Source organism: Talpa occidentalis, unplaced genomic scaffold (assembly GCF_014898055.3).
Source record: "Talpa occidentalis isolate TD23 unplaced genomic scaffold, MPIMG_talOcc4v2.1 talOcc4.10, whole genome shotgun sequence".
NCBI lineage: Eukaryota > Metazoa > Chordata > Mammalia > Eulipotyphla > Talpidae > Talpa > Talpa occidentalis.
In genome coordinates this window covers 37,148,254-37,164,741 of record NW_023600993.1, presented here as the reverse complement: position 1 = coordinate 37,164,741, position 16,488 = coordinate 37,148,254, and the positions used below count along the sequence as shown (strand labels likewise).

Here is a 16,488-nt window from a genome sequence, read left to right as displayed (position 1 = left end):
TCCTTCCCCTCCAAGAGCCTCTTACCTTACTTGGTTTCATTCTTTCAAAGCACTCATTGCTATGTGAAAAATATTGTTTGTTAGTTTTTTTCTTTCTTTCTTCTCCATTCAACTAGAATTTGAGCCCCTTGAAGGTCAAACTTTTGTCTGCCTTAATCCTTATGACTGCTCCCACAGGGCAGATGGACAGATGTTATCTCCTATTTAATAGGTGAACGTACAGAGGCCACCTGGTTGGTAAGTAAGCAGCAGAATGAGGATTTAGGACAGGTCTGTCTGGCAGAAAGTTCACATTCTGAGCCCCTGCTGGATGACAGAGCTTGGTGAATCTGGCAAGATGGGGGATGGGAGGGGTGGTAGCACACAGGCCTTGAGCTCCTTAGTTTGATTCCAGCAGCAGTAACCAGACAGGAGGCATTTATGAGAGTCCTAGGAATATTCTCTGTCACTGCTGTAGAAGCAAAACAAGGTGGGTTGTATTCCTGAATTCTTGGAGTTCAAGGACTGCTTAAACAGAGGCACTTACTCTAGTCTCTTCACAGCAAAGCAGACTTTGTTAAGATCTATAAAGGGTTACAAAGTGCTTTAGAGATGCAGTCTTAGCCTGGGCTACTGTAACAGAATACCTCAAACAGGGTGGCTAAAACAACAAAATTTACTTCTCACAGTTCTGGAGCCTGTGAAGTCCAAGATCAAGTGTGGGCTGATTCTGTTCCTAATGAGAGCCCTCTTCCTTCTTTGCAGACAGCTGTCTTCTTGTTATATCCTCACATGGTAGAAAATTCCCCTCTCTCCTCCCTTCTTATATGGGTGGAAATCCCATTCATAAAGCTTCCACTTTCATGATTTAATCACTTCCCAAATACTCCACTTCCAAATACCATCACATTGGAGACTGGGGTTTCACCATCTGAATTTGGAGAGGACACATTTAGTCCATAGCAGGTACTGACTGTTGTAACTCAGAAGTCAGGAGAGAGTGGCCTGGGACAACATAGGGAGTACCATCAGGGATGGCACTTTGGTGGGAGGAGCAAAGTTCAATGAGAAAGGGTCTGTTTGAGGGATGGTAAGAGCTCCCAAAGGCTAGAGGCTAGACTTTGTTGGAAAAGGACAATGATGGAATGATAGGTGGTTGAGAAGATTGGCAGGGATCAAATCACAGAGGACCTAAAAGAGATTGAGAAAAATTGGGCTTCCTCTGTCTGCACAGTAGATAATAAAAACACCAACAGAACAGCTGATTATATATATTGGGCGTTTTATGGCAAATTTAAGATAAAGAGCCTGGGGTTCACACCACCCAGGTATACATTGTGTAGATTTGAACAAGTCACTTCATAACTCCGAGTCTTATCTTTGACAATAGGACTCGATTCTCAGCCTGAGGATTACACAAAGCCACACGTGAAAAATGCGGTCTTTAACGTTTTAACCCTAGTTTTCCCTCTGTAAAATGGGGACAATTCCTGCCAGCCTAACTCAGGGATCTCCGTCTGCGGTTTTGTAAGTGAAAGTCAAACGGTAAGAATCTTGAGTTAACGAATGAGTTCTTTAGCTTTTTTGGCAGATGAGGCCAAGATAGTTATTATTTCCTGGTTTTTAGGCTGAGGCCTCAGAAAGGGCTTCGGTTACTTTAACTGCGTTTCTTCGTTCTGGTCACAGTGTTTAACTTATTTGGGATAGGGAGGGACGGGCCCAGAAGATAACAAAGAAAGGGAATGTAGTGGCGCTGGGACACTGACGTAACCCACCGGCCCCACTTAAAGCGGTTGCCCCGCCTCTGCTGTGCAAGATCGCCAATCAGGAAGCGAACATCCAAGTGACGTAATCTTCTCGCGACAAAGTCAGAGGGCGGTGGCGTTTCCTGGTGACTGAGACCCGGTGCCGAGACTATGGGCAGCCAAGAGGTTCTGGGCCAGGCGGCCCGGCTTGCCTCCTCTGGTCTGCTCCTGCAGGTACTCTCTGCCCGGCAGGCTCCAGTCCGTCTGACAACCGGGATTTGCGGGGAGGTGGCCCTGGGGCCCCGGAGAACCCGCCCTGGGCCTGACCCACTTCTGGCCTGGACCCCCACCACGGAGGGGTTCAACAGGAAGCGGTGGTGGCGAAGAGGGCATGCCGGAACCCCAAGTTGGGAGCTAGCGTTCGGTGTCCCGACTAGGAAACTGCAAACCACTTTCTTTCTGAGCATTGTAATTGCCATATGGCAGTTAAGACATGGTTAGATCAGGTGACAGGGGTGCCTTTGGTGCTTTAGAATCTGATCTTTTTTACGGCGAGTTCATTTTCTCCGTATCCACCCCGGACCCTCAAACGCCTTTAAATTCTGACTTCAGAGGGATGATATGCTATAGCCAGGAACCAGATACCTGGACTTAGGCAGTCCGAGATTGGCTTCCTGGTTCTACCATGTGCTTGCTGCATGACCTGGGACAAGCAACTTCACCTAGACTTCAGTTCCTCATTAATTAAATGGGGATGATAATATTATCTAGCTCATGATGTTATGGTGAGGCTATATTGGGGTCATCGAGATAATTGCACTTACCACAGTACCTGACTCTTAGTGTACACTTAGTAAATGTTAACTGCATCTTCCTTCTGGCTATGTGACTTGGACAAATCACCTCCCCTTCTTGTCCTGGTTTGCATCATCTGTCAGATATAGTACATGCCAGTTGGTCCAAACAGCAGCTAAAGAGTCTTTTAACCCTCGGAACTGGTCATTCTTAGTCAAGTGTTTTAATTCTTCTGTGTCTCACTCCTGAGCCATTCAACCCATCTTCACAGATGTCCTCTATCTGCCCTCGCCTTTAATTTAGTGTTTTCATGGAAGTTAGGAGAAGGAACCAGAAGGGATTAGGCTTAAGTTTGGACCTTGTCACCTGTTAGAGACCGAACTTGGAAAAGTTGCTTGACTTCTCAGCATAAGTTTCTTCATCTTAAATGAGAACAATAGTACAACCCCACAAGGTTATTAGAAAAATTAGATGAAATGCCAGTTAAGTGCCTAGCACATTATATGTACTCAATGCTTTTTTTTTGGTATTTTTATTTTGGTAATAAAGGTTTTTATTATTGTAATAAAGATTTTTTTAAAGATTTTTCTTTTGTGGGGATGAAATGAGATAATCTATGTAAAGTTTGTAGACAAGCTTTCCACAAGATTTGTGCTTTACAGACATTCACCTAGACCTTAATTAGGTAAACCCTAATTTACTTTTTTTATCTTTTTTTTCCTATTTCATGTTAATCAAATAACTGCTTGAATTCAGTGCTTTACCTACATTATTGATTGACCTTTGATAATAACATTACTCTGGTTTCATAAAAAAACAAGTCATAGTAGAAAACACAATGGACTAGGCTGCTCATAAGATCAAGATAGGTCATTTTGTTGCTGTGTGATATAGAGCAAATCACTTTGCTCTGAGTTGTCCTTGCTTCCTGTGCATTTATTTGGTTGCTTTTAAGGATCAAGTCATTAACAGATGTGAAAGAGTTATTTCTGAACTATAAAGTCCTTTGCAAAGTTAAATGAAGACTGCTGCTCCACTGTGTGAACAAATATAGGCATTCCTTATTTACTGCTTTTTATTGCTCTTTGCAGATACTGCATTGTTTGTATTTTACAAATTGAAGGTTGTGGCAACCCTGTGTCAAGTAGGTCTCTTGATGCCATTTTTTCCCAATAGAATGTGCTCACTTTGTGTCTCTGTCACATTTTGGTAATTCTCACAAAATTTAAAACATTATTATATCTGTTATAGTGAGCTGTGATCAGTGATCTTTCATGTTACTGTTGTAACCTTCTGCCAGTAAAAAGATTATGACTTGCTGAAGACTCATGATGGTTAGCATGTTTTGTCAATAAAGTATTTTTAAATTAAGGTATGTACATTGCAGTTTTGTTTTTAGATGTAATGCTATTGCCTGCCTAATGCACTACAGTATAGTATAAACATAACTTTTTTTTTAAAGATTTATTTATTTATGCATACAAGAGCTGGGGTACAGGCCAGAGATGCGGGGTTGGCGGTAAGAGGATTCACGCAGAGACAGAGTGGGGAACAGAACAGGCAGACTGACTGAAATACACTGCTGAGGGGAGCAGCGGGCAAGACAGGAGAGGTCTGCTTCGCCATGTGGGTTGCTCCCTGGCCGGCCGGGGATCGAACTCATGCTGCAGCGGCTGCGAATTGCTTCATAGTGTGGTATTTAACCCCTTGCGCCACCAGGGAGGCCCCTAAACATAACTTTTATATGTATGGGAAACTAAAATATTTGTTTGACTGGCTTTATTGCAATATTCACTTTTTTGCAGTGGTCTGGAACCCAGGTTTGCCTAATAGTGGGTAGCATTAGCAACCTAGAGCTTCATTAGCTCAAATCTTTGTTCACACAAATTAGGAGATATGAATTTAGCCTGAGTCAGAAGTCAGTACATTTCTTAGACAGTGATAACTTAGAAGTTAACATAAGTGTGTGCATGTGATTTTGTAAAAATAGCCATCATCTTTAGGATTCTTTAGTGTTTAAATTCAGGCCTGTATCCTTTCTCAGATCACAGTGCCCACACTTGAAGTAGCGCTGCAGATACATTGTGTTCTGCAAGAATTTGAGAGCTTACTCAGTCTTAACTCTGAACCACCTACAGTGAAAGTATTAATGCCTTTTATGTATATGCATCTTTCAAAAGTGCTTTTACCTTCAGTCTCATTTGATCATTTTTATCAATTGTATGAAATAAGTAATCTCATTTGATAGAGGAGGAAATGGAGGCTTATAAAAATTAGAGCATAATAGACCTCATAGTTAAATGGTGAGTTGAGACCCTCAGCTGAGTGCTTTTTCCATTAAGGGCTCCATGAGTTAAACTTCCAGCTTCTAAGATGGAGGACAGAATTTGGTGTGTATGTGTGTATGTATTTGTATGTTTCTAAAGAGAGCTACAGAACTTTCATCAGACTCTCCATAGGTCACTTTTGAAACCAAAAAGGTTAAGATTGTGATACCTTGGTTTTGGAGAACCCAAAACTGCTCCGTGACACTCCTGGACAGTGCTAAACTATACCCTCCTTTTACAGTCATGCATTTTTCCCCCCGGAGATTTTCAGTCCAAAGTAGTCCATTGGAATACTTTGATTGAATCTTCCAGACTGCAGCTATTCATGGATAATTTTGAGAGTGCTTGACGTAGAATGATTTGTCATATGCTCTGGAGTGCGCTAAAGTTACACCTTGGTGCTGCTAGAATGCAGGTGGAGATGAGGCTTGCACCCCAGCCAGCATCCCCATTTAGCAACTTCATTTATCTGCAACCCATTCTTCTCTGTCTCATGGGAAGAATGCTTTGCTCATTTGGTTTTCTTGAATTGATGGGTTTGGAAGTCTCATGATACAGCCCTTTCAAATGGCAATAGCTGGACTCTGTCTTCATTTCCCCCTAGTTTACATTATCTCATTACCGCATTTGTTGAAAAGGTATTGCAGCTCCTCTCTAGAAATTGGTAAATATTCAGTAAACAAATGCGGCCCTTTCTGCTTCCTAGTTGATAAAATTGAAGTTGAAAGAGATTAAATGTCATTATTGTGGTCCCCAGATACTACTAGGGAGAAAAAGAAAGAGAAATTAGACCCTAATTTCTAGTGAGTCCAATAACCCAGCAGATCCTGCTTGCTATATGTGTACCATTTCTGAACAAGCTGAAGGGAGGGGCACTGTGAAGCACTAACTAGAATTCTTTTTGCCTCTTTGGAATGCCTGACGTTAAACTTAAAGAAAATCACTGAATCAATAAGCTAGGGAGACCGCCAAGGGTCTTCCTGGGTTCTTTGACCACTGGACAGGAGTGCTGAGAGACCCTGAGGAATGAAACTGCACAAGAAGTGCAGACAGGTTGAGTGTGTTAGAGAGTCTCACGGGCAGAGCTGCTGTGTGCCATTGCATCTCATTAGGGAGGCAGTCACATTGTTTTCATATCAGCACAGCAAACATTCCTGACATAATTTATTCCTATGCATTTTTCTTTATCTGTAGGTGTTATTTCGATTGATCACCTTTGTCTTGAATGCATTTATTCTTCGCTTCCTGTCAAAGGAAATCGTTGGCATAGTGAATGTAAGGTAAGAAGGGCTGGTGCCTGGCATAGTCCACAGCTCACATCCCTGGTCAGGTTTTCTCCAAATTCTGTACCTGTGTGTCACCCTCAGATTCAAGAAGCAAGGGCCTTTACCAGAAACTGTTGAACAGTGGGCTAAGGGAGGAGTGTGCCGGGTGGGGGAGGATGAGCTGGCGATGCTGCTTTTAATGGACCCATGGAGTGTTTTCCATTAGCAGCCTTCAAATGCACATTTCTCTGTCAGCTGTTCCGGTTTGCCTGCTCTTAGAGCCCAGGAGAGGAGTGGGAGTAATTCATTGCCAGCCCTGTCTCAGGTATAATCCTGTGTTCTTGTCCTGCTGACAGCAAAGGAAGCAAGAATTCTGCAGTTCGTGAGGATGTGCTTCATAATTACAGGGCTGGAACAGCCACCTTCCTTCCCCCTCTGTGACTTTTATAATTGGAAAATGGTGGTGGGGATGAGAGCTTGAGTTCTTGTCATTAGTGCCTTAGTGGCTCTTAGAAAGCTGATTTGCTTTGTCTTTTAGACATGGTTTGTTTTTTACTCTTGTCTCTTCTGTTCAAGTACACCTACACTTACTTTGTATTCACAAACAACACACAAGTATATGGAGGGTTGTGAGTGCTCAGAATAGCTCAGGTATCTCCTCATGTCCTGATAAACAAGACAGTATGTTCCATCACATCAACTTCACACCAAACATATGCACTTGGCTCTGTTCTTGGAGCTCAGTGAGGGACTCACATTTTGATATGCAAAGGAATCATCTGAGAGCTTTGCACTAGGTAAGGTTGAGGAGGGACCCAGGACTCTGCACTTTGGTGCGTTCCTCTGGTGATTTTGAAGTAGGGACCATACTTTTAGAAATACTGTTTTAAAAGGAGGAAGGAAGAGAACCAAATCCTCTTAGGTACTCAGACTTTAAAGCACTTTGGGTCCTTGCCCAGCCCATCTCTCCCAGATTGACAGGTCCTTACTTTTGCAGTCCTTATCTGGTCTTCCTCACCTGCTAAATGTGTGGTTCAAGCTCCTCATTCACAGTGTTGCACAGAATCACTGGATGATCCTTGGACAACCTCAGAGACTGTAGCCCTGGGCAATCCTCACTCTGGTTTTGTCTGCCTGTGAGGAAAGGAAACCTTAGCGCTTCTCACTGAATTGTAGGAAGGGCCACCTTGGTGCTGCCCACCTTGGAGGTGTACAGCAACCTGGACTGTAGCAGCCTTGTAGTGACTGCAGCCGTATTGTCAGCTTCTATTACTAGGGCCATTGGGTCACCAGTTTCTCAGGGTGACCAAGAGGTCCCCTTGCTGTGTGGGGCCACATCTCATGCTGACAGTCACGAGGGCCACCGTGGCAGTTTCTGTAACAGAGTAACATTCAGTAGGCACGTACTTAGATGTCTCTCGTTTGGTTCCAAAGTGTTGTTCAGGTCAATCAGCCTAGTGGGGGGTCCTATAAAAGCCCAACCCCTGCATCACCACCAGTGATTTATGATTGAGACTTTGTTTCTGGCCTGTTGCTGGCAAAAACTTAGCCATTCTCGCTATGAAAAACACTAGAATTTCTATCAATTCTGCTTTTTTCCTTTATAGGCTGACGCTGCTTTACTCCACCACCATATTCCTGGCCAGAGAGGCCTTCCGCAGGGCATGTCTGAGTGGAAGTGCCCAGCGAGACTGGAGTCAAACCCTCAACCTCCTGTGGCTAAGGTGAGCTGTGCTTTGCTAGGAGACTGTTGCACAAAAGCAAGTGTAGTAAGCGTTGCAAGCTAAATGGCTGAGGTGTAGCCTAAAGCTCAGTTCTCTAGTTTTGGTTTTGCAATGGGTTTCTGGAGCCTTGGTTTGGATCAGGAAGGGAGAGCTTCTGTTCAGGAGCAGCTTCTTGGCTAGTTTTCTCTCTGGATGACTGGAAGTTGGGAGGAGGGTTCAGGTAGGGGTTCTGAGCCAGCTTTCTAGCCCTGTTTTATCCAGCGGATTGTTTCCGCTGTTCCTGATAACCACTCTGGTCTCCACTGGGATTGTGCCATCTTTTTATTCCTAATATTCCCCCCTGTAGTATTTTCTGTGCTTTTAGCAACCACTTAGTCTTAGTATTTTTTGAAAGCCTTTTAGGGGTTTCATTATGTATTTCTTCAATTTTGTTATGTTGATTTCAGTTCTGAACTTTTAGAATGTTCTTGAAGACTGAGTACATCAGCTAAAAATTATAATGGCTTTTCTGCAATTAGATTCCTGCAGGGAGCTGGTGGTTGAGGTTTTTTCCCAATGCTGTCTTTGCACAACTCCTTATTGCCTCGTGGAAATGACTATCATAAGGGCTGGTAGGTGTTCATTTTATTAGGGAAATGACTACCATCATTTAGGTCTCTATGGTACACATATAAAGGGATACTGTGCATTGGACTATTGGTTATTTGGGGTGCAAGAACCAGCAATGTACCATCATTCAGTTATTCTAAGTGCAGACATCAGGCACGTACTTTCTGGAATCTGTTTATCAAGTCAGTATAACACAGTGGCTAGGAGTGAGGGCTTTAAAGCTAGGTCAGGAACGGTCCTGCTTCTGCCTTCATTAATGTTCATGACCTTGGCCAAATTATCCATTACCCGTCAGCCTTAGTTTTCTCATCTCTTAAATAGGGATAATAATGGAGGATCATTGAGATAAAGGAGTGAATCATAGTGCCTGGCATGTAGTAAATGCCTTAATACATGATAGCAATGTTTATTATGACTATTTTTTCTGTTACTATTTTAATATATATTTATTTTTATATTTAGTATCTTAAAAAAAACTTTTCTTTCTTTTTTTTTACTTTTCTAGTGTCCCCCTGGGTGTGTTTTGGTCCTTTTTCCTGGGCTGGGTCTGGTTACAGTTGCTCGAGGTGCCTAATTCTAATGTCGTCCCCCATTATGGAACTGGAGTGGTGGTGTTCGGTCTCTCAGCAGTGGTGGAACTTCTGGGAGAGCCCTTCTGGGTCTTGGCACAAGCACATATGTTTGTCAAACTGAAGGTCAGTTTCCCTTCTGCTGTGAATGGCAAATGGGAAGAATAAGGGAAAGAGTGTTTTCAAGAAATGCTTTTATAAAAGAGAATGATTTTTCAAACCTACATCTAAAAAGGTATTTGGAAAGAGGTAACATGGTCAGTTTAGTTCATTCACTTAAGATTTGTCAGATGAAGTGGGCTAAAGTTTACTTCTGCTGTTCTATTAATGAAAAAGTTTTGCTAATCTGGAAATTGTTTATTTTTTTTTTTTTTTTTTTTTTTTTTAAAGAGGCATGTATTTTCATTCATTCATTTATTTGTTTGTTTGTTTATATATGCACTGGGTACAGGCAGAAGCGTGGGAGGGTGAGAGAATTCACCAGAGCCAGAGCGGGGAGCAGAGCAGGCAGAAGGACCTAAGTACACTGCTGAGGGGAGCAGTGGGCGGCAGGAGAGGTCTGTGCGCCATGTGGGACCCTCCTCGGTGGCCGGGATTGAACCGGTGCTGCAGAGGCTGCGGGCAGCTTCGCAACCCAGCGCTCAACCGCTGCGCCACCGGGGAGGCCTAATCTGGAAATTGTTTAAATAATTTAAGAAGGCTACTTTTTCTGACTCTTTCTAATGATTTACTTCATGGTATGCTGATAACTTTTCATCTTTTAAAATATATAATTTGATTTATACAAAAAAGAAGTATAACATCTACATAATCCCTGCAGCATGATAGCAGACTGATGATCAGAGAACCTACCACCCAACCCAAGTAGAACTTCACTGACACTATGTCCAAATATGTGGCTCACCCCCACCCCAGTAACCCCTCTCTATTTGTCATTCCTTGGCTTCTTTAGTTTTGTTTTTTTTTTTTTTAAAGATTTATTTATTTATGTATACAAAGAACTGGGGTGTAAGCCAGAGGTGTGGGGCGTGAGAGGATTCACCAGAGACAGAGTGGGGAGCAGAACAGGCAGATTTACTGAAATACACTGCTGAGGGGAGCAGTGGGTGAGACAGGAGAGGTCTGCTGTGCCATGTGAGTCAGCTCCCTGGCCTGGATCCAACTGGTACTGCAGTGGCTGCTGATAGCTTCATAGTGCTGAGACTTAACCCTTGCGCCAGCAGGGAGGCCCTTTAGCAATGTTTTTAAAGTGCACTGTTCACCACATGTTTGCAGGTGATTGCTGAGAGCCTGTCAGTGATCCTCAAGAGTTTCCTGACAGCTTTTCTTGTGCTATGGTTGCCTCACTGGGGACTCTACATTTTCTCTCTGGCCCAGGTCAGTTATGACTTCTTTTTTTTAAAAGATTTTATTTATTTATACGAGAACTGGGGTACAGGTCAGATGCATGGAAGGGTGAGAGAATTGACCAGAGAAAGAGTGGGGAGCAGAACAGGCAGATGGACCAAAGACACTGCTGAGGAGAGCAGCGGGCGAGGCAGGGGAGGTCTTCCACACCATGTGGGTTTCTCCCTGGCTGGCCGGGAATCAAACCTGCACTGCAGAGGCAGCGGACAGCTTCACAGCTCTGTGCTCAACCTGCTGCACCACCGGGGAGGCCCTCAGTTAGGACTTTTAACTTTCATATAATGTTTCTTCACTTGGTCTTTCTTCTTGTTCCCATTGCTACCCAAATTTCATTTGTAGTATCTTGCATGCAGGATAGGCTGGAAGCTCTAGAAAGATGGTCTTGGCCCTGCTTCTCCACTGGCTGCCTTGTTCATCCTGCTCCATGCCCTTGACACCATTGATGTCTCCACTGGTGACCCTGCTGAGGGCCACATCTCAGTCTCATTGTCAGACATAAAAACTCTTTTAGACATTCTGTGGGCAAGCCAGTATCTAACTGATCTTTGATTGTCTGATAGTCTTATGGAGGAATGAAAAAAAGGCAGTGAGGGGGTGGGGTGGGATTCAAGTTGCATGTGTGTTATTTTTCCTGGATTTCAATTAGTTGTATCAGAATAGGAGGAAACTCTGTCAGGCCTGTTTTAAACTTAGATTAAAATTTCACATAATTCAGAGGGCATGGATCGAGTGTTTTTCAGTTACAGTTTCAGTTTTGGCAGTTTTGACTTCATTCCCATCTTTCATTTCCTTCTAGTTCTGGTTCATATTTCTAGTTCTAATAAAAATATAACTAGCATACAAATGCTAATTTTAAAAATGAAACCTAAGAGCAGATAGTTAGCAGAGCATCTTAAGATACAATGTGGTTTGTAATTGTTCTTAATGTATGGGAAGACAACTTAAAATTCTTAGTAATAATTTATGTGAAAATCTTTCCTGTGCCCTAGGGAAAAACTTCAAATATTTTTGTGAAATACAAAAGCTAGATATAAAATTACAAAATAAAGTATTTCAGGATAGTTATTTGTTAATTATTTTTACATACTTTTTAGATCTGGGATTATAGTTCTCAGCATTCATCAGTGTTTTTGATACACTCTTCTTAATAGGACACAAGGACCATAGTTATTGGTTGTCTCTTCCTGGAAAAGGCACTTTCATTATTATGCCTTTCTGATTATTATAGCTCCCACCCCCGGATATGTCATATGGCATGGGTCAGCAAGGGCAGTTCTGAGTTTATTTGCTTCCTTGTCATAAGACTTCTGAGAGCATTTCTCTCTGGTACATTCTCTGTCTGTGTGAGAGGTCTCAGAGCCAACAGCACCTTATAATAGCAGGTGAGCCCCACCCAAGGCTCTGGGATTCCCCTTTGTCCAGCATCCCTCCAGGGTCACGGCATCATATGTCAAGTTTTTTTTTTTAAAGATTTATTTATTTATTTATACAAGCACTGGGTACAGTCAGAAGCGCGGGAGGGTGAGAGAATTCACCAGAGTCAGGAACAGAACAGGAAGACTGATGAAACACACTACTGAGGGGAGCAGCGGGAGCAGCAGAAGAGGTCTGCGGGCCATATGGGACCCTCACCGGCAGCCGGGATCGAACTGACGCTGCAGAGGCTGCGAGCATCTTCACAGCCCAGCGCTCAACTGCTGCGCCACCGGGGAGGCCCCATATGTCAAATTAAAGGATCACTCTAGAATATACAAAGAACTCTTAAATTTCAACAACAGAAAGACAAACCACCCAATTAAACAGTAGGTAAAGAACTTGAATAGATGTCTCTCCAAAGAAGATATACAAATAAATGATCAATAAGTATGAGAAAAGTTGCTCAACATATCATTAGTCACTAGACAAATGTAGACTAGAACCATAATGAAATATTGCTGCTACTCATTAAAATGACTATCATTATAAAAAATAAATAAATAACAAAATAACAAGTATTAGCAAGGATATGGAGAAATTAGAGCCCTCATATACTGCTGCTAGGAAGGTCAAATTGTGTAGCCCCTGTGGAAGACACTTTGACAGTCCCTTAGGAATTTAAGCATAGAACTGCCATATCTTCCAGCAGTTCTACTCCTGGGTATATAACCAAAAGAATTGAAAACAGGTGTTCAAACAAAAACTTGTACATGGATTTTCATAATAACACTATTAACAATAGCCAAAAAGCAGAAACAACCTAAATATCCATCAACTGATGAATAGACAAATTGTGTGGTATATCTATACAATAAGATATTATCCAGCCATAAAATGAAATACCATTATGTGTGACAGCACAGATGAACTTTGAAAATGTAATACTGAGATATTGAACACCGTGTATTGTATAATTCCACGATTATGTAAAGTCTAGAACAAGTAAGTCCACAGAGACACAAAGCAGATTACTGGTGGCCAGGGAATGGAGAGTGACTGCTTAATGGATATAGTTTCCTTTTGGAATGGTGAAAATGTTTTGGAATCGAAAGTGGTGGAGGTGTTTGTAGAACATTGTGAATACACTAAAAACTACTGAATTGTATGCTTTAAAATGGTTAAAATTGTCCATGTTATGTTAGTGAACCAAGTATTAGAATACTTTGTGAAAACTACCCGCAGGGTCTTACTATTTTCCCTGGCTCTGGTGACTGAGAAGATGAACAGAGGTGGAGAAGGGGGCCTGGAGGAGGCTACTTGTCACAGAGGATGTTGGCCTCAAGTGGTGTGACTCACAGCAGTGCTGCTCTGTTTGAGGCAGGAAAGAAGAAAGATGTGGACGGTGGACTCTGTCCCCAAGCATGCTTGGGTGTGGAGAGCAGAGGAGCCCAAACCTGCTAAACTGAGAGTCCTCTTACTCCTTGCTCTGTGCCTTCATTTCAGGAGCAGCTGGGTGTTTCCAGGTTGGGCATTGTAGGTCCTGTTGTTGAAATTGTGTGCTCTCTGTTCTCAGGGGAAAGATGGTCGAACGGAGTTTGTGAACAGATGTGAATACACCTCTTCAACCTGCACACAAACCTCCAGACTGCTGCTTTTGGCCAGAAGCCATCCTTTTGTCGCAGTGGGGTGGAGGGAGGGGTCCTCATGTCACCACACCCTTTCCTTCTCTATCCTGTAGTAGCTCTTGCCCTGCCCATACACTGGCCAGAGAGGAGGGAGCAAGCAGCTCAGTTCTGCTTTGTAATCATAAGGTCACAGGTTTCCGGGGTTTATGGAAAATCCCCAGTGCTAGATGGCAGTCCCTGGATGTTAGATTAGCCCAGCGGGGACACATGGATCCTCACAGGGTGCTGTTCTAGGTGGAAAAGTCGATCCTTTGGCCAAACATGAATCTTTTGAGATCATATCTGACACTTTGGTGGTGACTGTACTAATAAATATCTGTCATGGAAATTCTGTTCTGCCTGCCCTGAAGAACTTCTGTGCTCCCGTCAGATGAAGTATGTACAATACTTTCCCCAGAGATGCTACAGTGGAGCTGGCCTTAAAAAGTGCTGCTGTTTTCCAGAGGGTGAGGTGTTGCTGAATAGAAGGTGCAGTTAATTAAAACAATTCTATTTCTTGATTGGCCTTGGAGGTCAAATTTATAGGCAAGTATTAATTATGCCTATATTAAAACAGTGTAATTTACCATACAACCCAGCAATTCCACTGCTAGGAATCTACCCAAAGAACACTAATTCAAAAGGAAATACTAATTTAAAAGGAAACCTGCCCTCCTAGGCTTTTTGCAGCACTATTTAATAATAACCCAGATAGGGAAACAACCTAAATGCCCCCAAAACAGCTGAGTGGATCAAGAAGATGTACTTTTCGTCACGCTCCCTTGCTTGCACTCACGCGCGCACATACATTCTTTCTTTCTCTCCCCCTTTCTATCTATCTAAAAAAAAAATTAACAACAAAGAAGATATGGTACATATATACAGTGGAATGCTACTCAGTGTTCAAAAAAAGATAAGCATGTTATTTGTGGTAACATGAATGGACCTGGAAGGGATTATGCTAAGCAAAATAAACCAGAAGGAGAAAGAAAAATACCGGATGGTTTCACTTATATGTGGAATATAGAGAAACCAAATAAAGGGTCAGACAATGACAAACTTTAAAACTAACCCTTGAAAACTGACCATAGATCTGAGGCATCCAGGAGGGCAGAGGAAAGAATGAGAGGGATGAGGAGAGCACAGGGGACCGTGGTAGAGGACTCTAGGTGCTTTGGTGGTGGGAGAGCTAGTGACTACACATGAGGGGAGAAATCCTATAATGTCCAAAAATTTAAGATGTAAAACTGTACTTCATTTAAAAAAAAGTATATTTCAAAACTTTTTTTTTTTTTTTTTGCAGCTTTTCTATACTGCAGTTCTTGTGCTTTGCTATGTTATTTATTTCACAAAGTTACTGGGTTCTTCACAGTCAGCCAAGCAGCAGACTCTTCCTGTCTCCAGAATGATGGATCTGTTACCCAGTGTTACAAGAGGTAGAGTAAGTAATGAATTTTCTGTCATCACTTTAATCACAGACACTGGTTATCTTTGAGGGTAAAGAGCTATAACTTCATTGTCGTAATAGTAAAGATCATTTGATAGTTCCTATTTACAGAGTACTTCCTGTGTGTTTCTAAATCTTGGCACTATTGACACCTGGGACTGGATAACTGTTGTGGGGGCTGCCCTATATATTACCGGATGTTTAGTTGAATTCCCTGTCTTTATCTATTGGGCGCCACTCCTAGTTGTGACAACCAAAAATATCTCTAGACACTGCCACATGGTCTTGTGGAAGGAGGAGGGGCAAAATTGCCCCAGTTGAGAACCATTGTGCTAGGCCCAAATGCTTTACTTACTGCTTATTATGACAACTCTGAGGCTGATGTTCTCATGATTCCTGCTTTAGGGTTGAGAAACAGGTTTAGGGACTAAATACCTGCCCTGGGTGAGGGTCAGAGTGAGAACAGGAGCCTGGAGTGGCTTAAGTCCCAGTAGAGTACAGGCTCCAACCACTGTGCTCCTCTCTCAATTCTGCTGTGTCTCTTAGTTTCCCCAGGTTGACCTCTAGTACAGGCAGTCCAGAGTGCTGACAGAGCAGGGTTGAACCCCACATGGTTCCTTGATCTAGTGCCAGGCCAGACTTTCAGGTGATCCACTTTCCCATCAAGACCTCTGAAGACTCCAGATGCTGATATGTACAGTGAGGCATAATCTTTTTCTACTCAACTCGTCAATGTCAGTGACTTTTATTTCCTGGCTCTTGTGGGGTCAGGGCCATGTCATGGGCTCTGGAGTCGTACTCATGATCATATGCCCCGGCGCCTGTCAGATACTTTGGGAACTGCTCCCTTGGGTGCTGACCTGCTTTCCCTTTGCTCAGACTTGCTTGCTGGCAGGATGTGGTGCACTTACTTGAGGTAAGGCCTCAGTTGGACTTCTCCTTATTTATCTTTTGTGATTACTTGGGGGAAAAAATGTAAAATATTTGGGACCTCATTCTCAGAATTACAGAATCCTGTTATATAACTTTTCAAGAAAAACCAACTATTACATAACAAAGCCAGGTATGTCCTCATTTGTTAGATAAGAGTTCTCTGATCAACTAGATCTTACCTTTAGCTTACATCAGCATGACAATTTTTGGATACCATTGTGCTGCATCTGCCAGCTTAGAGGAGAATTCAGGATTGTTTCCCTTAACTGCAGTTTCTGCCACCTGCCCATAGATTGGGTCTGAGAATATAGAAAGGTCTCCTGAGTACTTTCAGTGACCACCTGTACCAAGGATGGTCAGCTTTTCATACTGGGCCAGCCTCCATGCCCGAGCAGTATTTTGGAAAGGAGCTCAAGGGTCATTAATACAGGCAATAAGAGAGTAGGGCCTTCCCGGTGGCGCAGCGGGTTGAGAGCTGCACTGTGAAGCTGTCCGCAGCCTCTGCAGCATGAGTTTGATCCTTGGCTAGCCAGGGAGAAACCCACATGGCGTGGCAGACCTCTCCTGCCTCACCCACTGCTCCCCTCAGCAATGTCTTTGGTCCGTCT

At 42.9% G+C, this 16,488-nt stretch overlaps 1 protein-coding gene across 1 annotated transcript in view; it reads left to right on the top strand.

The window, feature by feature from the left end:
- The first annotated feature begins 1,848 nt into the window (after positions 1 to 1,848).
- Positions 1,849 to 16,488, top strand: part of RFT1 (RFT1 homolog) — a 38,439-nt gene continuing 23,799 nt past the window's right edge. Inside the window, exons 1-6 of the mRNA XM_037530617.2 lie at positions 1,849 to 1,958; positions 6,041 to 6,126; positions 7,719 to 7,835; positions 8,950 to 9,139; positions 10,289 to 10,390; positions 14,804 to 14,941. Of these exons, the coding sequence (XP_037386514.1) occupies positions 1,896 to 1,958; positions 6,041 to 6,126; positions 7,719 to 7,835; positions 8,950 to 9,139; positions 10,289 to 10,390; positions 14,804 to 14,941 (696 nt within the window). The 5' untranslated portion in view covers positions 1,849 to 1,895. The remainder of the gene's footprint in view (positions 1,959 to 6,040; positions 6,127 to 7,718; positions 7,836 to 8,949; positions 9,140 to 10,288; positions 10,391 to 14,803; positions 14,942 to 16,488) is intronic.